Source organism: Gymnogyps californianus, chromosome 1 (genome assembly GCF_018139145.2).
Source record: "Gymnogyps californianus isolate 813 chromosome 1, ASM1813914v2, whole genome shotgun sequence".
Taxonomy (NCBI): Eukaryota; Metazoa; Chordata; class Aves; order Accipitriformes; family Cathartidae; genus Gymnogyps; species Gymnogyps californianus.
This window is the reverse complement of record NC_059471.1, coordinates 14,443,105-14,469,015: the sequence shown is the minus strand read 5'-3', so window position 1 is coordinate 14,469,015 and position 25,911 is coordinate 14,443,105. Positions and strand designations below refer to the sequence as shown.

General features: G+C 38.0%; 1 protein-coding gene across 1 annotated transcript in view; it reads right to left on the bottom strand.

Annotated features, from left to right (window-relative positions):
* ARHGAP42 (Rho GTPase activating protein 42) overlaps positions 1–25,911 on the bottom strand; it is a 167,770-nt gene that overhangs the window by 61,191 nt on the left and 80,668 nt on the right. Inside the window, exon 4 of the mRNA XM_050897048.1 lies at positions 15,341–15,412. Within this exon, the coding sequence (XP_050753005.1) occupies positions 15,341–15,412 (72 nt within the window). The remainder of the gene's footprint in view (positions 1–15,340; positions 15,413–25,911) is intronic.

Genomic DNA, 25,911 nt, shown 5'->3' with positions numbered 1-25,911 from the left:
GAGGATTGCTTCTGCCTCTAGATTCCACATTGGATCAAACCCCAAGGAGAAAAGAGATGTGGTTGGATAAGAAAGCTCGTGCTGTACTGTTACCAGAACAGACAGCACCAGCCATGACACAAAGCATAAGGCACGTGGCCATTAGGAAGATGCTACTCCTGACCTCTGCACTATGCCTCTTATTCCAGCTACCTTTCTTCCTTGCACATCCTTCCTGCAAGCAGTCCTCATCCTTTCTCTTTGCCCTGGAAACTCAGCAATCATTTCTGCCAAAATATCAGCTAGAACATAAAAAAACCCAGGTGAGATAATTAAGAGTGTGCAATAAAAAAATCTAAACACAGAAAAAGAGAAATTACAAAATACTAATCCTTGACATATTTTACACTGATGTATGTGTCATTAATACCTTTTGTATAGACCAAGTTCTGCAGACTCTAAGCATTGTAGATGTCTCTCTGTAGGTGTTTAACAGTTCTCAGGTGCGTCAGGTCACTAAACCTTAAATCAGTTAAAAAATATTTACAGTTTTAAATGCTTCAAATTTCTAACCACCCCATTTAGGAAAGCCCTTAACCAAACACTCAGTTTCTAGCATGTAATGGAGTCTTACTAACTTCCGGTACCCTCTTTACAGAGTCAAGTCACATAATACCAGATCCAGGTTAAATTCCTGGGTTTGTTCTCTCTGCTTAGTTTTCCTCTATAGTTTTACTTCAAAATTGATTAGACAATCTCCAAAAAAAGAAAATTATCTTTTCAGAAATAAATTTTGCTCAAGATACCACTAATTATAGATGTGCCAGTTAGAAGTTTAACTCAAAAGATGTTCTCCTATCCTTCTTGTTTTACAGGTATCTATGGCTGTGAAAAGATCAGACATCAATTATTTAAAAGGTGACTCAATTGAGTCAGGTAATTTTTTTCCTGTTCAGAAAGATTTTGATTCCATGCTGTAACTAATGATATGCATGCAACGAATCGCTGGCATGATTCCTACAAATTTTAACCACAAGTTGTATTTTTGGATGTAAAGCAGAAAGAGTTATTATATTTTGAAGCTGACTTCTCTTTTCCAGTGGGAATATCAAGAAATCAGATTTTTTTTTTTAATGGTCTAAGTTTGCCACTACTTTGTGTGCAGTATTTTAAGTCAAAATTGTTATACGTATCTTCAGAATTATTATATAAATTATTCCTCTTTATTTTCCATAAAGAGCCTTTGCCATCCTTCTCATTTCTTTCAATTTTTTCTAGTTGCAATTACTTTTGGTGCTATACTTATCTATTGCATATGCTAGCTAAATCTTACATCTGTTCCTAAATAAAATATTTTTACTTTTTGTTTGTCCCAGAATTCATACTTAAACATGTTAATCTTTAAAACAAAAAAACCCTGCGCATTAGCTCAGACTAATTTGCAATAACAATATCCTTGTGCAACCACAAAATAAACATGTTTTGGAAGAGGTGATTTTAAAAGGATCAAGAAAGGAAATTAAAATAGAAAACATTGCAAAGAAACTATTTGGAGAAAAAATTTCAATGAGAATCTCTTACTTAATTAGGAAACAAGTGAACATTGTGAAACATGGCTGTGATGATTTCTTTTTTTCCCCCCACCCAAAATTAGTACATATTTTTCTCACCAACTCAAGCTGAGATGCAGAAACTGTCGAAACTGGCACAGAAATGCAATAGTAAGACTCAAATATAGATCAAGTCAGACACATTTGTCAGTGGAAGAAACCGAAGGCAATGGTGAACTCTGCTGAGATCAATAAAATCACATCCCCTTTCTTTCTCTTTGACAACAACTGCAAAAATGTTGATATAATAACACACTGGAGACAGTTCATTGCTGGAATTTTAGACTTCAAATATATTTTTCCAAGCCACCTTTTTCATTACCTTCCAAACAAAAATTCAAAATGTATTTCTACAAAGTTATTGGAATTTTGTTTGGAGTTGTAAATTTGGGGGGTCATCTCTTACTAAGACAAAGAAAAGTAGAACTAGACTAGAAAATAAACTAAACTTAGTCTCGCAAAGACTGATTTGAGCTCAGATCCTATGGATTTCCTGGAAATGTGAGATCTCAGTCTCACAACTTCTCTTCTGAGGAGAAGAGAAACAAAGTCACCTTCCATTTTATTTTGCCTGAGGTTTTGCTTAGAATTCTCATGGAGGTGGTTGGTGGGCTGGAGGGGTGGTGGGTTTTGTTTGGTTTTAGTAACACTAAAGTTATCATAGGCATCTGAGACCACAGACTGCGTTTTGACAGATGTCTGGATGGGGGGATTTCTTTTTGGTAGAGATTTTGATTTGTTACGTGAATGCTCACAGCTCAAGATAAGGCCAAAAGAGATTTTCCAAAAGGAAAAGTGAAAAGGGGTATAAAACTCCTCCCCTCCTCCTCCTCCCAGCTGGAATTTAACGTACCGTGAGGCTACAGGGTCTCTCCAAATCTGTGAGAAAGCTAGGAGGTTAAAGGGCATCGTTTATGTATTGTTGGCAAATAATATGAAGTGGAACAAAGTTATATCATAGTTCATAAAGAAATGATTGCTGCTCAATATAAAATAGGGTTAATACAGTCATAAATTATGACTTATGTTACTCATAACTGCTAGTGAAAACACTTCCAAATTGAAGCTGAATGCATCATGTAGAAAATTAAATGTCCTAACAACTATAAATCTTTAAATCAATTCTTTACTGAAAAAGAACAAGCATATGCAAACCATGAATATCCAGAAAAGAATATGGTGTAAGACACAAATAATTATAATAAAAAGAACATATTGCAACTGTGAAGTATAACAAGGCAATAAACTGGGAATACAAGAGCGTTTAGCAGCATTAAAGCTATGAAGACAGATATTAAAAACTGGCAGTTTAAAAAATAACCTCAATTAAAATCAGGTAAGATATGCATAAAACTAAAACATACTTTAAACAACCCAAAACTAATTTAACTTTAGGATGGAGTTCACATCTGTGTAAAATACTGAATAACCCTGCAAGAGATAATTTACTTTCAGGTTCATAAACTTCTGAAGAAAATTTTCTTTTCCCTCTGTAATGCCTTGACAGATCCAAATATCAGGTTCTTTCAAAAGTGTTTCCTGGAAGAGGAGAATGGTACAGCCATTTCCTAACACTTCCCTATGTTATTCCATCAGATGTGTGCAGACAGAAGGTACTTACCAGTGGAGACTGAATAAAAAAGCAGAAAAGTTTCACTATTTCTATGAGATCTAAAATTCTGTTCAAATTAAGAAGCAGTTACTATTAAATGAACAAATGTGTTTGTAGGATGTCATTTGTTTCTCTCCAAAAAATTCTTTCTTGAAATGGAAAAAAATATTTAAATTTCCCAGCACTGCTGTGAAAAGACATGCAAACCTGCCAATACTGGCGGGTTGCAAAGCAGGACACATTAGACTCCCTGTTATTCAGCTGCAGAGTTGTCTCGAGTTTATTTGGCATTTGCTGATTCCAGGAGTAGCTGCTAGATGTCTGGGAATCTGTTAAATCTCTGCCCAAACAGCAGGACTGGTAAGTCTACTCACGTAACCTAGTTTTATTGTTTTTACTGTCTACTAAATATGAAGTATTTTTGCTGGAATATCTTACTTAGGATACTAGCATGTTACTGCTTAAATAATATGAAGACGCTCCCTAGAACAGCAGAAACTGACTTTTTAAACTCTTCTCTGAAGCAGGTTTCGGATAGTTTTCTGAAGTTGAAAATGTTTTTATCTTAACAAGGGTTAAGAGGGTCTCCTGTTCCTGTACAAAAGCTTGTGACTTCAAATGATTTAAAAAAGAAAGTTACCCATGCTTTTTAGGAATTCAGAAAGAAGCTTGAATTAACTCTGTATACTTCACCAAAGTCATATGGAATAAACTGTTCATGCCATAAGAAATGCAGATATTTGTTAGTAATCAATAGACCTATATATTCTGAGTAGAAAGTAAATGACAAAAGAAGATACAACACAATCCTAAGTCATCGCTTAGATGATAAAAGGAAAGAAGCCAACTCAGATTTGGGGCACGCTATTTCAAAAATAAAAGTCAATCAACAGTAACAGATGTTGGGATTTAGAATATTAAAAATGCTTAAGTCACTGAGCTGGCAACACGATCCATGGAAACCTGTTAACATTGACGCTTACAAAATCAGACTGGAGAGGAGACGTTCTCTACATGAGGAGAAAGTAGTTGTATTTTATTTCTCATTATCTAGTTCCAGTACGACCTTACAGAGCTTCCTAAAGTTCATTAAAAAAAAAAAAAAAAATACAATGCCTTTTATTGTTTCTACTTCATTTCCATATGCACCAAATTCCGTTCAGTTCAGATGACAAAGCAGGGCAAACAGAAAGAAAAGAAGGTTTACAGGAAAAGACAAACATAACACCATTGCATAGGTCTGGTGGCTTGTAGCTGACTCTTCGACGCAAATAGTGCCACACATGGACTGCGCAGACAGAAGAAAAGCAACATTTGCAACAAATCATACTGAAGTGGACTGGTCTTACTCATGGGGAACAGGCAGCTCCAATTTTTGGCTAACCTTCCATGTCAGCACCTGGACTAACCAGGGACAAATCTCTCAGCTTCACCCACGTTTAGACAGCTAGAAGCTGGCCTTTCAAGTTCAGTAGTCATACCAACCTGTTATACAATGCTGCACCAACAGTAAAAAAAGGTTTGTTTTTCTTGATTCTCTAGTTCCAATACTAAGGTCAGAAAAGATAGACTTGGCTCTGTAGTTACTGTATTGGGTTTGCGTGGCAAGGTTTTGGTAGCAGGGGGGCTACAGGGGTAGCTTCTGTGAGAAGATGCCAGAAGCTTCCCCTATGTCAGATAGAGCCAATGCCAGCTGGCTCCAAGATGGACCCGCCGCTGGCCAAGGCTGAGCCAATGGTGGTAGTGCTTCTGTGATGACATATTTAAGAAGGGGAAAAAGAAAACCGCGCTACTGCAGCCAGAGAGAGGAGTGAGAAGATGTGAGAGAAACAACTCTGCAGACACCAAGGTCAGGGAAGAAGGAGGGGGAGGAGGTGCTCCAGGCGCCGGAGCAGAGATTCCCCTGCAGCCCGTGGTGAAGACCATGGTGAGGCAGGCTGTCCCCCTGCAGCCCATGGAGGTCCACGGTGGAGCAGATATCCACCTGCAGCCCGTGGAGGACCCCATGCCAGAGCAGGTGGATGCCCAAAGGAGGCTGTGACCCTGTGGGAAGTCCATGCTGGAGCAGGGTCCTGGCAGGACCTGTGGACCCATGGAGAGAGGAGCCCACGCTGGAGCAGGTTTGCTGGCAGGACTTGTGACCCTGTGGGGGACCCACGCTGGAGCAGTCTGTTCCTGAAGGACTGCACCCCGTGGATGGGACCCACGCTGGAGCAGTTTGTGAAGAACTGTAGCCCGTGGGAAGGACTCACGTTGGAGAAGTTCGTGAAGGACTGTCTCCCGTGGGAGGGACCCCACGCTGGAGCAGGGGAAGAGTGTGAGGAGTCCTCCCCCTGAGGAGGAAGGAGCGGCAGAAACAACGTGTGATGAACTGACCCAAACCCCCGTTCCCCATCTCCCTGCGCCGCTCGGGGAGGGAGGAAGTAGAAAATTCAGGAGTAAAGTTGAGCCTGGGAAGAAGGGAGGGGAGAGGAGAAGGTGTTTTTAAGATTTGTTTTTTATTTCTCATTATCCTACTCTGATTTGATTGGTAATAAACTAATTTTTTTTCCCCAAGTCAAGTCTGTTTTGCCCATGATGGTAATTGGTGAGTGATCTCTCCTTGTCCTTATCTCAACCCAGGAGCCTTTAATTATATTTTCTCTCCCCTGTCCAGCTGAGGAGGGGAGTGATAGAGCGGCTTTGGTGGGCAGCTGGCATTCAGCCAGGGTCAGCTCACCACAGTTACTAACATAAGTGCACAGAAATGGTAAAGATACTGTATCCAGCATGATGTTCGCACTTGACAGTAAGGCTCACTTTCTTTGTAACAGTCAGAGCCGTGAACTTCTCAACTACAAAAAGAACACCCAATTTTTAAAACTGTGTTTCGCTAGTCAACAACTTCCCTTGGTCTCCACCACTGCCCCTTTCCTGCCATCGCTGCTTCTCTTTGTGCGTTCCTCCATCTGCCTAAGTGGCCATCTCTCATTCCCTGAGCAGCTGCCTTGTTGACATCCTGCGCCTGATGTTGCTGCTCTCCTCGCTCGCATTCCTCCCATCAGCACTGTCTGTCTTTCCTCCCCATGGAGGCACACTGCTGTTTCAGGTTCTCCATGCCTCCTTTCTTATGCTAGATTCCCTCACAAATGACATGTATTTCAGGAACGTCCCGGTACGCCAGTAAACTAAAATGTGCATGAACAGGCCATTTCATCTGCACAGTTCACAGCTGTCTTCTTTCCTTTGTGCACTTAAAGCAAAGAAAATGCAAAAAAGCTGCAAAGAACATAATGTCATTCAAATAAAGCAATTCCAACAGACTAGCTTATAACGTCACATACTCACTGCTTCATTTTAAAAGCAGAAGATAAAAATATCTCTTTCTTAAGTAGTAATTTCTTTTTAAAAACACTCTTTGGGAATCTCTCTCCTGTCTATGCCAACCAATCAGCCGACATTGCTGATTTCAGCGTGCCAGCAGCGCGTTCAGCGCAGCTCATGGTCCCACGCCACCTTCCACGTCATCGCAACAGGACTGCAACGCTGATCTGAGGAAGAACGTGAGGCATGTTATGAGAAAGTTTTTAGATTAATACACACAACTGGAAGCTGTGCTGTTTACAGATAGAAAAAAAAGGCAACAGTCTGGGGTTAATGTCAGAAGCGATTTTGGTTTGTTTTGAAAGCATCTATTTTCAGAGTCCCTCTTACAACACTGATAAAGGAACACAAACTATCACTTTGAGGTGAAGAGTCATGCCTCCCCAGTGGCGTTGTTAAGCTCAACCAGTGCTCTCAGTTTACTTCTTAGGGAGGGATGATCTTCTCATCAAAACAACCATCTGAGACCACTCCTTCTTGGCAAGCTCCACAGGAGTAAATGGTTCTGTGGTGGCTACTGTAGCCTGAAAGATCCTGAAATAACGAAGCTGGTTCATTTGGTGGAAAGATGGAAGTCTTGGTGCTCCCGTATCTACACCAAGACACATTGAAGTTTCAAGTAATGATGCCCATCTTTTGTTACAGTACAGAAGTGATACTTTCTAGCTACTATCACCCACTACACTTTGGAATAGAGCTATTTTATACTCACTTCGCCAAAAGCAAAATTGCTACAATGGTAAGAGAGTGCAAGTTTGTATATTCCCAGGCTCCTGCAGAACCTGCTGCATAGATCGAACAAGATACCAGACGAAGGGAAACCTATGGCAATACAGTCAAGTGTCCCAATCAAATGATTTTCTATTTAGAATGGAAAATGTAACTCCACCGTAGGTGTGGAATAAAGACCCATAGACTCAACATCATCTGAGTAATGCTCAAACATAATAGACCTATTTTTATGCTGTTATCTTAAATAAACCACTGAAAAAAGGGAAGCAATGGAGAAAGAAATCTTCATTTTCCCCAAGACTGCTGAAGAAAACCCCAACACATAACAGAATAAGATTAACAGATTAATTTATACCCATGTAAAAAGCCTCATGATTTAAGCGTTAATTGTTTGGTACAGCTGTGGCGCTATGCAACATCCACAAGCACAACTCTGAAGTAATCCCTGTAGGGTAAGAGAATGCAGCTGCCTTTCTGAAAATATGATGAATTTGGTTTGATAAAGGATGCCAAAAGTCAGGGTGGAGTCTTATTTTGAGCGCAGAGGGGCAGGGGAGTAGGTGCCTTTGACTAGCTGAATGAAGACTGAGACCTTGTGCAGGGAGCAGAATACTAAACTCTCTGCTTCCTCCAAGTCCTGTCCTGCTCTGTGCCACAGGCAATTGGCCACTTCCTATATTTCTCTTAAATCCTCCTTGAGATTCTTGAAGAGCCTCATCAACAATCTTGAGACCTGTTTTTCAGATGTGGAACATAATCCTCTCCACGCTGCAGCCGAGAGCAAGGCTAGAAAGGACACAACAGATAAGCAGAGCTACTGTATCCTACTGAGACAAGCTTTTTTTTTTTTTTTTTTTTTTCCAAATTGAGAATATTTGCCAAATCCTCTGTGCCTCGAAGCACTCAATAAGAAGTTCAGTTCCTCTGTGAACTGGAAATTAAGTTTGTAAGTGAATGTCCTTGCTCATACTTTTAATCATGGCTCAGGAGTCCAGCAGGATTCTAGCAGCTGTGCGGGGTCAGGATGCAACCTTCCTGAATCCTTCTTGTGACACTGATTACAGTGGGCTGATTTAAATTAGCAAGAAAAAAGCCTTAATTTATTTAGAAAATGTGCATGTTTTCTTGCATTTTCATGTTCTTTTGTTGTTTTCCAGTAGAAGGGCTGATACTTGCTACCTAAGTTTTTATTTTTTTGTTTTACTAGCCGTAGATTTTTTAAAAATAAATGGTACTTTTTGCCAACAAAAATACACTGCATACTCACTTAAGCAATTCCACCAATTAGCATATTTATTCTAAGCCTTAATTTTTAAATGTTACGGCAGAACACAGTAAATTACATTTCCTATTTACTATAGAGGACTGATTTATTTACTCTTAATTTATATCTGTTTTCTTTTGGATGTAAATTAGAATTTTATTAAAGTGCAGAAAAAACACAGCTTCAGAAGCTGGTTTTAGTCAGTCAGCCAGTTAATCATACTAACTTTTAACAGAAAGAATGCATTTAACAGAATTTATTAAAACAGACTTTGCACATAATATTAACTGGTTTACTAATAAACACCTGTAGTGAATGGATTGAACTGACAGTTTTTAATCACTGAGTCCATAATCTTTTAGTTATGAGATTTGAGTCTTTGCTCTTGTTTTTTTAAAGGAATACACTAGAAGTGAAACAAGCTTTTAGGATTGTTCTCTTTTTTTTCTGTTAACTTCCTAAAAGTTTCCCAACTTGGAATGAAACAGTTACTGAAGTAAACTGCAATGAGAAAATAATTTTGTTGCATTTGCAGAATGACAAGAGCTGTCCCAAGTAGATTAGTCGCTTCAAAAAACCTCTGGGTCCAGGTGCGCAGCCAGAGATATCTCCCAGCTTAATGGTTTGGCTTCCCACAGAAGAAAAGATGACTGCCTGAAAAGATGAAGTGTGTGCACACTGGGCTCTTCAGCACTATTTTTGAAACTTCCCAAATATTTCACATACAGAAGTGTAAAAGAAGCAGTGGCTAGTCATACCGTAGGACTACAGTTATTTTCTACTTTTTAAAAAATAATTTTAATAGAGATTACCAAATTGATGCAGGTCTTTCACAGCTTCCTATTTCCATAAACTTATTTGAATAGCTATATTTTAAAGTGAAAATACATTCGGTCTACTTTTAAAATCATTTTTATACTATACATTTTCATTAAATACAAATTACAAAGGGAAAAGCAGACAGCTGCAGCTGGTAAAGCAACAATCCAGCTACCCCATATTTTAGGATCTGGGTCAATTCACAGAAGACTCTATACACAGATACTGAAATCCAGAGGGAAACAGCAAAAATCAAGATGAAATAACAGGCATTTTTAACAATATTTAATCTGAAGTTTTCAAATTTTCAACTTTTCTTACAACTGGCACAAACAAAACTTATCATTATAAAACCAATATTTTTTTTAAAGCTTAGTCTCCTAATTTCTCAGTTCTTGCATCTGTCAATACTAGTTTAAATAAGATCAAATTAGACAACATATTCTGAATTATTTCTCATAAAAATGATCTAGGATCAACACCTTGGAATTAAATGTATTTATAAATGCAATTTACAACTCTTTCACAGTTCACAAACTTAATCCAAAACTCAAGGATTTATATAAGTAAAAGAAAACCTAAAGAAAATTTGTACTTCTCTATCTACCAGAGATAGATCCCTAAAAGCCTACAGTATCTAAAGAGATTGCCACTAGAGCATTTTATCGGTACAGCAGATTTTTTGGTTTGCAGCTGTGTCATGAGCATTGAGTAGCCTCAGTTCCTCATGCTCTGTCATTTCATCTTACACTTTCTTCCCAACCCTCCAGTCCTCCTCCTCCATCTTGGCAATACCCCCAGCCTACAGCAACCCCAAGCTGTGTCAGCACCACCAGATTTTTTTTTACCTGGTCTTTACTGAAAATAAGACAACAGACCCATCTCAAATGGCTCCTTGGGATCTTCTAATTACTAACTTCTCTCTAACCAGACAATCTCTCCCATAAACAAACTCATTGCCCTTTCCCCATCAGTCAGTTCCTTAGACAGATCATGTTTCTTATACTAACCCCCATCTAAACTAAATTATAATGTCTCATGTAGAGTGCTTTAAAGGCCTTGCTGAAACAGAAATAGGTTTGATCCGCTGCATTTCCTTGCCTACAGAACAAGTTATCTTATCAAAAAAGATATCAAGTAACTCTGGTAATAACCATTTTTGGGAAAACTGTGTTGCATCTTAACTCAAAACATTTGGCCATCAATTATCCTGGCCTGGCCTCTATTTCTGCTTCTTTCCCCTGTCCCCCTCCCCTCTATGGTTTAGACTGACACTAAAATATCCCAAAACTAGTGGACACAAGTACCAAACCTTGAGTAACAGATGCCGCTTATAATGAAATACCTTCCACCATACCTACTAGAACAAGGTCATTCATTTTTCTCAGTTGAAGGACAACAAGTGCTATAATTTGATTAGATACCAAGGAAACCAGTTCACAAAATGGGCATTCTGACATTTCTAACTGATTTTAGATACCTATCTAAAACTCTGCTTTGACAGCTTTCTGATAGACTTTTAAAAATGGAGGGGGTTTTGTTTGTTTTATGCTCCTCAACTTCCGGACAATCCAAATAAAACACAGAAAGAGCGTGCCAGCTCCTGCATGCCTACATCACGTGAGTATAGATGTGACCATAGATGCAGGAAAATTAATCCCAGCAGTGAACATGGATTTGTTTCTCAAGTAGAAAGGAATTCACAGCTTCGAATGAATGAATGAGAGTAAATAATAATAAAAAATAATCCTCCTGGCCAAAATAAATAATTTTATGAAACAAACAGATGGAATTGTAGGGAGGAAACAAAACTCTCCTTTTAAGTCTTAAAACCAAAATTGCTTCTCTTGTCTTTGATCTAAGTTGTACTAAAGGTCAATGAACATTGGAACAAATATTGCTAAATGCTGTACTCAATGGATAAAAAGAAACATGAAAGTTTGGCCTTATTGTACATAACACATCACACAATGATCTCACCAAAGTTACCAGCTGGGGACTTGCAAACCACATTTACCAAATAAGGCAAAATGCTTCATGCCTGAAATCCTTTCCCAGTTACCTCACCCGGCTTTTGCTCGCATTTCTACAATAATTGCAGAGGTCATTTTTTTAAACTCAGAGTAAATCAACAGGCTATCCAATGCAAAGCTGGGTTTGTGTAGTCTCTGGAGAGAACTCAGCTTTATTTAAACTGAGTGTGTACAGAAAAGGAAGAACTGAAATATGTGCAATAAAAACAGAAGAGCGAGTAGTATAAATCGAGAAGAGCAAGTGATGTAGATTTGTGTATTGCTGGTTTGATTACAAACACTAATGTTTTATGGGGAATGTTTCTCAAATTTCTTGGGTACCTTCAGGTTTTTGAAGTGCATGTGAAGAATTGGTCTTTAATGTTATTCTTGTGATGTTCCAAAACCACTTGAACTCTGCACTCTGGGTTTATGCTGTCCTTGTATTTGAAATATAGCTTTGTAACAGTAACAGGATATATTTTATCCTCCATATTCTCTTTGATTTCTGTGATCATATTTTTTGCCTACACTTGATATAGTTTTGAAGAAAGAATAAAATATTCTCATTCTCTATATTATACACAAAAACAGGATAGTCCTACGTAGTTCATCATGGTAGTAAAAATCTTGCGAGGTTACTTATTATTAACATAAAATGGTGACTGTCATAGTGAAAACTGTCACTGATTTCTAACATTTTATCTTTTTTTTCTGTGTGTGTGTGGCAGGGCAGTGAGGGGCATTGCTTGTTTTTATCTCTAGCTGAATTTTATCCGGTGTTTTAGAAAAGAAAGAAAAAAGCCCAGTAAGCACTTCTAAGTGCTCTCTCTCATAATCTTCCCCTCACCAAAATCTGACAGTAGTACCTAGTATCATTTCCTATTATGTATCTTGGTAACATAACTATCCAGTAATGTTTTTTCCTCCAAAAAATTTGGAAACACAGCTTAACAGGGTAATAAAATTAATAATTTCAAAGTCCATTTAGAAGAGAGAGAATCCAACACTTACCACTGCTTATAAAATACGCTCTCACATCGTAAGGCTCATCACAAAGACTAGCTGCTTGCATCTCTAGCTACTGCTGAAATTGTCAATGCAGAAGGCATATACAATTAACTTTGTGCTTCTATACCTAATCTTTTAAAATGTCGGTTCATAAGGTGTTATGATGCAAATTAATTGTAAATTCACAGCTCTAGAAATATATGACAGCTATCATATATCAGCTATCCTGTGGAGTCTGCACAATCTCAGCCTCTCTTTGGAGAGGAACACATACACAGAAATGTTTTGGGTTTGTTGTGGGGGAGAGGGATGACAGAGAAACAGGAGCGAGTTTGGGTTTGATATGAATACAATTCTACACGCTGTTGTAAGTTAATACTAGGGGAAAAAACAGCTCAAACTTGTTATTTCAGAGTAAAAAGTAAGAGTTGATACATGGTCCATACAGCTGACGTGTTTAGAGAAGACTTCAAATAAGTGACATTCTCAGTGTCCTGTGAAACTTGCTGCTGAAATCCAAGCAACAAGAAAGCGTCTACATTTTTTGTTTGGCTATCAGTTCAGATCACCCCAGAGGAGTTCAAAGAGCCAAATCTCTGTGCAAACCTTCATTAACTGCAGATAAATAACTAGCAAGCTCAACTCATCCCATATTTGTAAGAGTTCATAAATGCTCAAGGGTTGAGCCCAGTGAACAGAAGTGGAGGTAAGCAATCTGACAATGTTCTCTACTTTACTAACAATGAGTTTCAGAAAGCCCAAATTTCTACTCTATTTCATACTGGTCTCATTATTCCTAGATCACACGTTGCTATTTTGTAATTACTAGAAAAACAGTATTAACTGTAATTAATCTCTCACTTGTTTGTGTTGATTCCATTTAGTTAAAGGCCAACTGTAATTGCTTCCACTGATAAAAATCAATTCAGAGGCGAATATTTGTATCGCAATCTGGGTTGTGCAGGCAGTCTGAATCTCTCATTTTTGAGCTTGACAGTTGAACTCCATGAGCAGTGCAAGAAAAGATGAGTTTATTTGACATTTTATAAAACCATGTGCTGGGAGAGCTCTCTATATGGCATCAATGGTCAAGTCAGTATCCTGGACTGCCCAAAACACACATACCGCTCCACAATAAAGTGCATTAGACACTGGAATAAGAGTTAGCCGAGCCAGGCTCTCTCCTGAACTCATTCAGTACACTGTTGTGTGACCACAGACAAGTCAAAACAATCACTGTTTCCACAAATTATATAAGATGGGCAAATGCCCGTATTTCATCTGGAAGGGATATGGAAAAGAAACCAGTTGTTGTGATATACCAAACAGAGAGGAGTCAACCTGTCCTTTAGTGCCCTGCCTTTAATGTTAAATACTTGCTGATTCAAAAAGCAAAAGAGTCATCTTCCATTAGATCATTAAATACGTGTTGACATCTACTGAGTGATATATTCAAAGGAGACATGAGTGTCTTATACAATTCTGCAGAGCGCCCTGTGAACCACCTGTGGATCGTCTCTCTGACGTACCAGGACAGTCAATAGTACGGCGGGTTAGGCTTTCAAACAGGGCTCTCTGCAGAGAAGAATGATATCCCTTAAACTATAAGAATATGAAATGAAACGGTAACACAAAGAACTGAACAACACAGCTAAAACCTACTGAAAACTAAAAATAGTTTTGTGCTGGGATTAAATTCCGATTTGTGCAGCATGGTAAATAAACTCTCAGCCCTGCATCTCACAGCAGCATAGGGGTGGGACAAGAGAAGAATGCAGTTGTACACAAAAACATATCAAGTAAGAGGGTAAAGAACATCCATTTCAGAGAAATCTGACCTCAAGTTCACAGTAAAAATTCTTCTCAAACATTTACTTAGTTCCTGTGCAGAAGCAGTCTCATCTGTTTGCTACACATTCACAATAGCAGTACAAAAAGTATAAACCTTCGGTCTCTCTTTCCAATAGCTCTGTTCTTCTGAGGTTGTTTCAGTACAGCACAAGCGCAACCTCAGCTACAACATCAAAGAGATATTTTTTTCGTACCCATTTAACCTTACAAATGGAAAATTTCCCAGAAATTTTTATGAGCGCTAATACAAGACGTAAAATGCTTCAGAACTAGCATACTTATTTAGACAGAAGGAACTGTTACTAACCATACTTCTAATTGACTGCTGCAGCCTTTATGCATATCTCTGAGATTGTGATCAAAGCAGTCACTGATAACCACTTAAGACTCCAGGATCAGACTGAAAATAGCTCTTCTGTACTAACAGTTCATTCCAACATCGTTTTCCTCAATATATCCGATTTCCTGGGCTGACTACTGAACCCTGGTATAGACAACCTGCACTGTTTCTCTAACATAGATGTAACGCTTAACACCAAAGAACTGGCTTAAACCACCAACTGGAGCACTTCCATCATGAGAAAAATCTCTGAGCAATGTGAACATGAATACTCTGGCAAAATGAATATGAATCACTGCACTGCATCAGCCATGTAAAGTGGAGAGGGAAAGCAGAGACAGAGAGGATGCCTAAAGCGCACTGACATCTTTCAGTCTTTATACAACAGCCACTTGAGGGCCACTGCACCCATAGCAGCTGTTTGAACCCTCTGTGCGGTTCTGGGTTAACCCAAGATGCAACATGACGTAAATGCAGACATCAGAAGATGAACACAACTCCAGATGGTAAGAATGTGCAACAGTAGCAAGAACTGTACCCTATGCATATAATCACTCTTTAAACTCCATTTCTAAATCACCTCCTTCTCTGAAGGCAAAGAATTCAGTATAATTTACTAACACATTAATGAGGATGGCATCAAGTATGTTTGAATACAAAATGCCTGTTTTCAGTCCAGCCTTCAAAACACACTGATAAACTCAAATAAACATGAAATGAAAAAGAACTGTTTCCACAGCCACTTACTTTTGCTGCTCCTATTTGCTCTTTACGAAACTTCTCCAGCGGTGCTATTAGCACATCATTAGCATTCTGGATCTGCAAAGTTAAACATAAAACATATCTTTTTAATATCGAGTATTTGCAGAAAGTGGAGTCGTAACTCTGCCAATGTGCAAGACTGAAAAATTCATGTCTGTAACGTTCTGGTAAGAGCATATGGGTAGGAGTCAAATAATGATGTCTTCTTTACATAAAACATACAACACACATGTTCACTAGTCTATTATGGAACATTTCCATGAATAACTAAAGCAATTGCAATGAATGATGTAGTAAGTTTATCTGCAATATATAGAAGGGTTTTCTGGTATTTTACTTCCATTTCTTGCATCGTGCCTAAAACCAGAATTGAAAACAAAAACTTCCAGGAACATGTTTTGGCAGAACAGAGAAGACAAACATAGTAGCACTGACAGCACCGCCTAAAAAAGCCTGTGTTTACAGAATCTGAATCTTTGACAGCTGAATCTTTTTGGCTATCTCTTTGGATTATATACCTAATTATACTGAATGAGGAGAGTAAGGCAGAGAACTCTAAAAAGAAAAGTGGACAATTTACAAAATACTCTAGATTGGCCTCCTCCACTTTTCCAGTTTTTAAACTAATTTAGGATGTCCTGCAGCTATTTTTATCACTTTAACCTAAACCAGAGTTCCTAATGAATCACAGTTTTCCCCTCATGGCCTCTGTTTATTTAGTGTAAATCCAGTCCTGAGAACCCCTCTCTGAAGACCATTCCCAGCAGTAACCACCCGAAGTGGTCCCTAGTCATTTGGGCTGGAAACACACATGCAGCAGAATACAAATGCCAGCCATGCCATCATGCCACTCTCCAAAAAAATGTAGCATGATTTCACCATGTGCCTTTTAGGGACAGGCAGAATAACCAACTAAACTGACTTTACTGCAGAAAAATTGAAGAAACTAAAAACTGCCAACACATCAGAAATAAAGCATAATAAAACACATTACAATATTCTATTATACTAACTACAGGCAAAATTCTAGGTTTTCTGCATGAATAGCCTTTTTTTCTCCTCACCAGTCCAGTCTTACCATACTCATCACATTCTACATTTGGGCTTTGGCAGGTTTGGAGGTCTGGGCAAAGCTAACATGTACCTAAGCCAAACGCGAATGAATACAGCTCTTGTGATTCTTCCATAACAATAATTGGTAAGTTACATTGTCGAGCATGAAAACTTCCCAAAAGGCTGTAATAATAAACATATAGAATAAACCCATTGAAACACAAACACATTTTCTTTCCTCCCAAACCTGACATTACAATTCAAAAGACCACAGAATCACCACATCTCTCAGTAGGGCAAAGTTTCAGGAAAAGTTGAGACTCTCTTTGACATCCTAATGTAACAAAGTCTAAGACAGCAAAGGCAGCACTTGGCATGCTCGATGATGCAGTGATCAAAATCTGCTACATTTAAAAATAAAAATCAGGCACAGAGGATGAGGAGGAGTGTTTTCACTGCATTTGCTGAGCTTTCACTGCATTCAACATCCTCCATCAGTTCGACCAGAACAGACTACAAAGCTACGTTATTCTCTCCAAGTGGACATTTCCCAAAAATACATAGATTTTTAGGCAACATCTAGCAATCTAACTGAGACTCAACACTTTCTACAAGGCAAAGTGTATGCACTTAACAAAAGATAATCTCTATCCTAAGGATCACTAAGTAAGGCAGATTAAAATTAACAGGGTTGCAAAACTGTTAAATGACTTGCCCACAATCACGCAGAATTGCAATGCATACACCTGGAAGCAGCAGCTGGAAGTTTTGACAGCTTATAGAGCATGTACATGGCTTTTGGCACATACAGAAATCACAAAGGCTTGCTGGAGTCACTGGTACGGAAGTGTGGATGCATCTTTTCTTTCTTTTTCATGAACAAAAGTAAGTTTTTTCTCTGCCTTTTAGATTCATTGCTATGTACAGCAACAATATATTAAATATCTCACAGTTCAATTAAAGGAGACATTCATATTATTGAAGTAGTTACTACTGATATCAGCCATTGCTGCTAGTCCTGTTGCCAGTCATTGCCAGTCAAACTAACTGCACGGGGGCTGAATATGGCTCTTCCCTTCGCTCAATGCTATCACATCTAGGCAGCCTCCGTGCCACACCAGGAGACCTCACTTCATATATTGCCCTCTTGACAGCCTTAAAGTGACTGAAACACAACTACTACCCGTCTCAGTCAACGCTGCTGCAAAGCAAATGAAGTATCTTGGAAAAAAAGAATCCTGCTTCAAATGTGGTGGAAGAATATATTCGTAGGAAGCATACAGCACTGAGAGGAGTCATCTGGGAAGAAAGTGGCTTTGCTGGGCTGAAGCACTGGCCTGGTTATTCACTCCCACAGTTATATATGTAACTAGGAATGGACAGTGGGTATCGCAAGGCTAATGAAAAGATGTCACGCACTTCATCTAGACAGGGTCTGTGCCTCTGAACAGATCTGCTAAGCCACATCAACAGAACATGCTGCAAGCTCATCCCTGGGCTGAAAGCTTCTACTGATGAGAGCCCTGATGTGGCAATTCACCTCCCAGCAAAATTAGGAGGTAGGCAAGTAATTGGCTTTGGCGAGGGAGAACATGCCAGTAAAGTACTAGAGAGAATCCCGGCAGACGCATTTCAACAGCCAGTATTACAAGATGCAGAATGCTCCGCTGTGAAAAGACTCCCGTCGATTTCCACCAGGTTGTGCCTAACTTTTGGAAACTGAAAATTATAGAGAAATAAGAATTTTTGCCTTACACATGCATTTATTCATTTCCTTTCGTTGCCGATTCCTATCACTGTAATTACTTTCCATTACAGTTTCCTTATTAAGGGTTACAAATTGGCATACAGCTCCCCCCTCCCCCCCAAAGTAGGAATCTAATCCTCCCACAACCATTTCTATAGAAATCTGATTGCTTTAGATACTCTGAAATTTTCACTGTGTGGTCCTAATAGAGTAACTTTCTTCCTGCCAAGACAATAATCCCTCTCCTACTCAGTTATTGTGCTAGGTTGAAATCACAGACACTTGGAACAGGCAAACAATGTCACAAAGACTGTAACAGTTTCTGTAAATAGCAACTTCAGAAATCCACGCTGTGTTTAAAATACAGATCTTATCCTTAAAAGCTTATTCAGATTAGTCACACCTTTAGAAAAGTTATACTTTCTTGATCCAATAGTTATTGAATGCTACACAGTTCCAGCTCCCAGCATGGCTAATATGTGGCAGTCAATTAAATAATGCGATCGTTTCTCTTGTTTGGCAAAAGCACCAGTCTTCCTCCAGAAAAAGAACAACAACAACAACAACAAAAGGAATCGCGCAGTTTTAACTTAGTGTCAGTTCATCAGTCTTTTTTTAATTAAGATGCTAGACAAGTATTAGGCAGACATAATAGGAAAATATTACTTTGACATTTGAGAGAGGTATTTTAGATCTAGTAAAAAAGAAACAGATTTTTCTAAACTAAAGAACTTAATGAACTTTTTAACTTTGGTATGTATAACTCTATTTAGCATTATTGATAAAAATATCATTAAAATAAGTACCACCAAAATCACACTGAATTTATAAAAAAATACTAGAAAAATAAACATTTGAAAATTGAAAATACTTTTTCTAAGCCAGCTTTGATAACTTATGTGGTCATTCTCTGTTTGCATAACTGCAACATTTCAATATGCTCTGACAGCCTTCAAGCCAACGTGGTGAAGCACCTTAAGTTGTCTTTTCTGACTCATGATCTTCCACCTTTCCAACCCACCCTCCTTCCTTCCAGAAGTTAGCTGTAAAATTGAATTAATGTACCAATAATGAGATTAAACTGTGGTTTTCACACATCACAGAGAAACTCCACATCTGTACTTGGAGACATTTTTGACTAGCAATTTTTTAAACTTTTTTTTACTAAAAGTTTCAATCATCAGTAGAATGAAGAAAAAAAATCAACATCAACTAACATAACCTTATGAGAATCATAATTATCACACTATGTTAGAAAGGGATGAATACAATTTTTGTAAACATATCTGAACATTTCCATTTCTAGATTTTCTTAAGTCAATGTTAATTTTTTGAATTAGTTTTCTAATTAGTTTTCTAGCCCTGAATTTGGGATAGCAAATGATATGCAGGCTGTACATGCATCATTCTTCTTCATATTCTTTTACTTAGGTAGGACCAGTGGATATAAACAGAAATTTAACTAAAACGTTGATGCAGCTACTTATTCATTATTAAATACTAACAATATAAACACAGAAATTTTAAGCCCTGAAGCACTTCACAAGCTTTGAGCTTCACCTGGCAATCTACAATTTTGAATTGCAGTAACAAGAACAGTTAATATCTTTTGAGCTTTATATTTTTATTTGTAGGGCTAAGGACTAGGTAGGTCACAGAGAGAATTAAGTTAACAGGATTCCCAATTGCCAGAAGTAGACAGCAAAAATATCATGTGAGGCACTTTTGCAGTGACAGAATTAGGAATTAAACCAAACTTATCTGAATTATAGTAAAATGCTTTAACTGTGAAAAACTTTTGGTTTATATATTGTATCTGGGAAAGACATTTTTTGCTCCAAATCTGCTACGAGTACTTTTCACTGCAACACAGAATTAGCACACTTGCATATGGGAAATAAAACTCATTCCCCTGAAATACTGAATGACTCATGAATTCTGAATGCTGACAAACACTAATTTGCTTCATGTTGGTATAAGACTTCTGGAAAATACCAATTAAATTCATTCAAAGGCGGCAACAAATCTCATAGCTAATATATTCATAGTAAAGCATTTCTAATGTAGAAACGTACCGCTCTGCTAGACAAAAAGAAATAATTTAATTCTAAACCCTTCCGCCAATTCCTAACAATTCCTAACATCTGATCCGTCAGAAAAAACACTTCTTTCAGTCTGTGGCCTGTATCAACAGCTCCTAATCAATACAACTTCAAATACAACAGCAGAGACCAAATACAGACAACCAGGCATTTATGTAACTTATTTATGTATCAGGTTTACATGCTACAAAGAATACAAACATGTAATGATAAAACATTAGTCATGTATTTAAGTCCTCAGTTTCTATTTTAAAAGTTTAAAAGTGTAAATATTATACAGAGTTAATAATGAGAATTTCAGTGCCTGTAGCTACTTGACTTTACAAATATTTTTACAGCTTTGTATGGAAAACTCTACACATACAAATCACATACTTAGAAAACAAAAAATTGAATATATTTGAAGTTTATCTTAATCCCTCTCACATTTACAAAAAAAGATGACATCAAACAATATCCAAGCTTGTGTTAATTTTCTAAAAATATCACTACCAATGCCAGTTATTTCAAGCAGAGTTGCAATTCAGATGATGTTAAAGCAGGTTCAGAAGATTACAAAGTTTTAACTATGGACTAGTAATAACATAGGTTAGACACATCCATGTACAATGTGTAATGCAATATTCAGCTTCTTAGCAAAAAGCTAGTGCTGTATCAAGTGGTCTTAATACATTGCCACAAGGGGATGCTTATAAATCACATGCCAATCAAGGCTGGCAGTAGTTATATATGGCTGAATAAATTATTCTTCTCTAAGATTTTTCAAGTGAACATTATTTTTTAATTTTCTATATCATATAGCTTATGCTTAAAAATAAATTACTATAGTGTCATACTTGAAATGACTGTTTCTTGAAATAGTCAAAAAGTGACACAGGAGAATATGCACAAAGGCTGCCTTTAGCACAGAAAGGCCAGTCTCCTTATGGAGTCCTCATGAAACATTAAAACACTCCTCTGAAGAACAATATAGAGGAAGAACCTAACTTCAGATGTTAGGTCTCCTCAAGGAGTTTTTCTTTTCTGCTGATAACAGAGCAAGCAGAAGAAAAATCAGCCACCCTTGGATAAAGTCGGTCTTTGTGAATATTCCTGCCTCAATTCTACCATCAACTTTTTAAACCTAAACATTTTTATTTTAAAAAGTACACATTGATATGAAGTGTATATATACACACAAAAAAATGGTAAGTACACATAAAATTTTAAACTTTACATTCCAATCATAATTTCAGTTATTGTGTATTTTGACTTTGCAATTACTTGGTAGGGGTCTTGGTAAATAAAGGCTTCCTGATACATTTTCCCCTCAGAACATCTAATTATGGGTGAGTGGATAAACTAGATTTGAAAGCTTTACCTTTCCAAGCATTTGCCATTAGATTCTGTCCTCTTTTTTTCCACTTTCAGAAGTATTTACTATTCCAGAAATACGGATTTTTGGAGAGATGAAGAAAGACAGGGGTTTCTTTGGAAGCATCCATATTTCAGAGACAAATGTCCTACAGAAAGAATGGTCTGTCTTTTTATCTCTGTGTCCTCTAATGATGCCATAGTACTTTAATGCTTGGACATCAACTCCCGTTCTGCTCCCATCAATGCCTTTTTCTATTTCCAGGCTACGAAAAGCAGACAAAATTAGAGACAAGTACAGATGCTGTATCCACTTCTGTATGAACCAGGAGGAGATCCTGAACTTCCCCTTCATCTAGAAAGTGATATCCTTTAAGGTTCATCTGAAAAGAAACTGGTGGCATACCCATTTTTTTGAGTGATGCTGAGACAGAGGCAAGTGCTACTAGAAAGCACAACTTCATTTACAGAGAACTAAATTTGATCTTGAAAAGTAGATCGTTGGTGAGACCTTAAGATCTGAGACAGTTTAGGATACTTTTGATGGAATTTTGACAATCCCATATCCTGACCAAAACCAGATTCTCCTGCAAAGCTCAAATCTTTCTGGCACAGAAAAACTTAAGGTGGGGACTGCAGAAGAGAGTGATCCTAACACCGTCAGAACTCTCCTTTTCCATAGTCGGTTTGCCTTAACTCCACCCACGCAGGACTCCTTTGCTGGAGGCACTGGCTCGCCACTCCTGCGCTCAGCCAGTCTTCGTTCTTCCGCTCCGCCCATGCGGCTTTCCTCCTTCAGGACACTGTGAATTCCATGCAAGCAGGAGACCTCCAACTCTACAGTTTATTTCCCTGATATATTCAAATCCCACAACAATTAGCCAAGCATTCAGTCTGACCTGCTGCCCTTCCTGTGACTCGATCCTTAACCATGGTGACACTGCAGGAATTTAAAAAGAAAGAGACAAAAAAGAAAATTCCAAGAGGCGCATGTTATTGAACCAGAGACTGAAGAAGAAGGGAAAATAAAGATTTAAAAGCTGTTTTTTAAATCAGAGGTTCAGTTCTGTTAAATTCTCCAGTTCAAACAAGCCATTCCAGAAATTTATATTATTGTGCATATTGCAAGACAGTGCATCTTTCACACACATCAAGGTAATGATACTGCTCTTTAATACAAAAAGACCCTGCACATTTTCATAGTTTTTTCACTTCTTTTTGTGAAAAACACTATTCTCCTCTTCCAGACAGAATAAGACCCTTCACAAAATTAATAGCCTACCAATGTTAATTTTAACCCTGCTTTTTCCTCCACCAGTCTCCGGTACAGGTAAGCTACAGCACAAGTTAGGTAGAGAGCATCACACCAACTGTAATTGAGACTAGTATTAACAGAAAGAAATTACATTCCCAAGCGGAGAAGGAAAAGAAATATTTCATCATTCTTGAAAGCATGATGAGCACCAGGACTGTACTTGTACCATTTTGTGTGCTAATGGAACAAAGAAAAGCCAAGGACCTCGCTGAGGGAAGCTAATTCAAGGATTACTCCCAGGACTGCACTTGAAGGGGAAAAAGAAATAAAAAATAAAGAAAAGAAATGAATAAAATCAAAGAACAAACAGTCCCACTCATGCTAAGAAGATTGCTAAGCACAGTATAAAAACAAGCAAACCTTGCAGAGAATACTGTGACTATCTTTGTGATCACTAACCAGATGCGACCTTGTCTCATAAGCTCGGGAGAATATCAAATATCAGGAGGTCCTCTCGGGCTCTCCCATTTGGCAGTTTCTTTTGTTCCTCCCAAGCATCAGGCAAGGAAGAAAATGTTAGAGTTTGCATTTTGTGAGCTCATTGGCAGGAATGAGTGAGTACCCTTCATTTTAGAAACACTCCATCATACTATCTTCTTTTTTTTCTATTTTTAAACTGTCCACTATCCTATTAAGCACAGTACGTAATTAAAAAGAACTAAGTTTAAAATATTTTCATTACATCAGTACATGAATCATTAATAAAGTGTTTATATAAACCACACTTCATTCATTTTACACCCAACAGTCTCAAAGTTGAGGCATATACTTTCTGAGCTGTTTCCACATGCTCCTAAACGAGGTGAAGATGACTCTGCTGTCTCAGATGAGGGTACAACATAGCGAGTACCTATCAAATACAGCCCAACCACTCTCAAGCATCTTGCCTTTTTTGTGGTATCTCCATCTCTACGGCAAACTACAACACTTATGGTACTTCAGCACTCAAAAATCCCAGGGTCCAGTACAACCTTTTATAAAAACAGTAACTTGATTCTCTTGGAAGGAAAGGAGGCACCAATATCCTCTGTGCGTGCAACGACTGTGGAGCAGAAGCTCCCTTCTTCCTCCTAGAAAACAACCCTTGTGAATGACCCTGAAACCCTGGACCTTTGAGACCACTCTGTACTAACGCTGGTTAACTTTCTTCGGGGCCAAGTAACAACAGAGAAATATGAACTCTAAGGACTGGCATTAAGAGAACAGAGAAAGAAAAAAAGTATTTTTGAATTCAAATAACAGCTCCCCCACAAAATCTGGGAACTTTAAGTGTCCCCTCATGAATCAGTCCATGCACTGCCAACAGCAAGATCTGACAGAGGACATTACCATCTCAGTAACAACACCAGTACAGTCTCAAGAACTTACCAGGCAATTAACTCAGTTACTCAACACTGGATATCCACAGTCTCTGCACTTGATACAGCCACATAAGCCTCCCTTCCCAATCAATGGGGAGAAATAAGCACACGATTCCTGTGATCCGTTTGGACACCTTTCAGACAAGATCCATCACATCATGAAATTGCCAGGTTCTCTGCAATCAAACTCAAGTTTGCTATTCTTCTTCCACGAAGATAATTCTGAGTAGATGTATAAAGCCTAAATACAACATTATTTAGATGTTTCCAAAAGAAAGCAAATGAATGGCTGGGCCACTGGGCCTGAAGTCTACTCTCACTCAGGGATATTGCAAACCCATGTAAAGTTTTATGGGATAAGCCAAAGAAATCTGGAAGTGGGCAGAAGAGTCACTTCTCATTCAGCAGAAAGCAGCTAGATTCAACAGAGACAGCATAAACATTATAGACGTTACAGGATTCACTAAAGGTTACTGTCGAGTTAACTTCACAGTCCAAAGTTACACTCCCAAAGGCATAAGGCACTCCTAATATGTAACCGAACAGCTGAACTACAAATGCAGTCATACTCCCAAAATGATGAAGAAAAAATTACCAAAGTACTACAACCAATGAAATAGTGTAACAAATTACTTGCTTCAGAATTTAAAAGAAAAAAATAGTCAAATATATTTTAACTATAAAGTGGGGCTAAATAGGGAACACATAAGTTAAATTTTATTTTATTAGGTAAAACAGAACATGGGTTATTCTTAGGCACAAAATGAAATAATATTTTTATACATCTTGATTTCCTTTTATTTAATTAATTTCTAGTACAGTTATTACAGTTATCACCAATCGACATATGTGTGGAGTGCTGAAACAGGTACATTCAAAACCACTCGTCTGATCTAGGCTATTTTGCCTGTTAAAATCCAAATTGCCATTGCATATCACTTCTCTTTACGATGGGACTTCATTCAGTCTCAGAAATAAGCATCCTGCTCTACACCACGAAGTCCCATGGCAGCATGCTGGCCTCTACTACTCACGCTTTCTGTCATTAATGGGTATTAAGACACCAGATTCACCAGTTGACTCTGGAACATGGCAGCTAACTGGTGTCTGACAGACAGGGCTCATCCAGGGAGCTCACTGAAGCTGAGTATGGAAACCAACAGAAAAAACAGATCTTCAGAAATCAGAAGCTCCCATCATCTGACCCTATTCACTTATTGCTGCTCCAGAAACATCTGAACATCATTACGCTACCTAATGGCAAGGTCTTATAAAAGTACAGGACAAGTTCCCGACAGAGTAAATATTTAACAAAACTATACAGGAAGTAACAGGTCTTACAAATGAGTTCAAGCATCTTATGATTATTTTTCTTAATGAGTTGTTCATCTCTTCGTGAACTGCAACCATAACAGACAATATTTAATGACTGCGAGACTGGACTCTGATTTTAGACATGGCTCAGTGAATGACAAGACACAATAGGAAGGTAAAAAAGGCACTTAGATACTTACCATTGCAGTTAAAAGAGAGTAAAGTTAGCCACAAAATTTCCATATATTAAAAGTTCTTAAAGATGGAAAAATGGTGTTTGGCATATCCAAATAAAGTATATTATCTACATG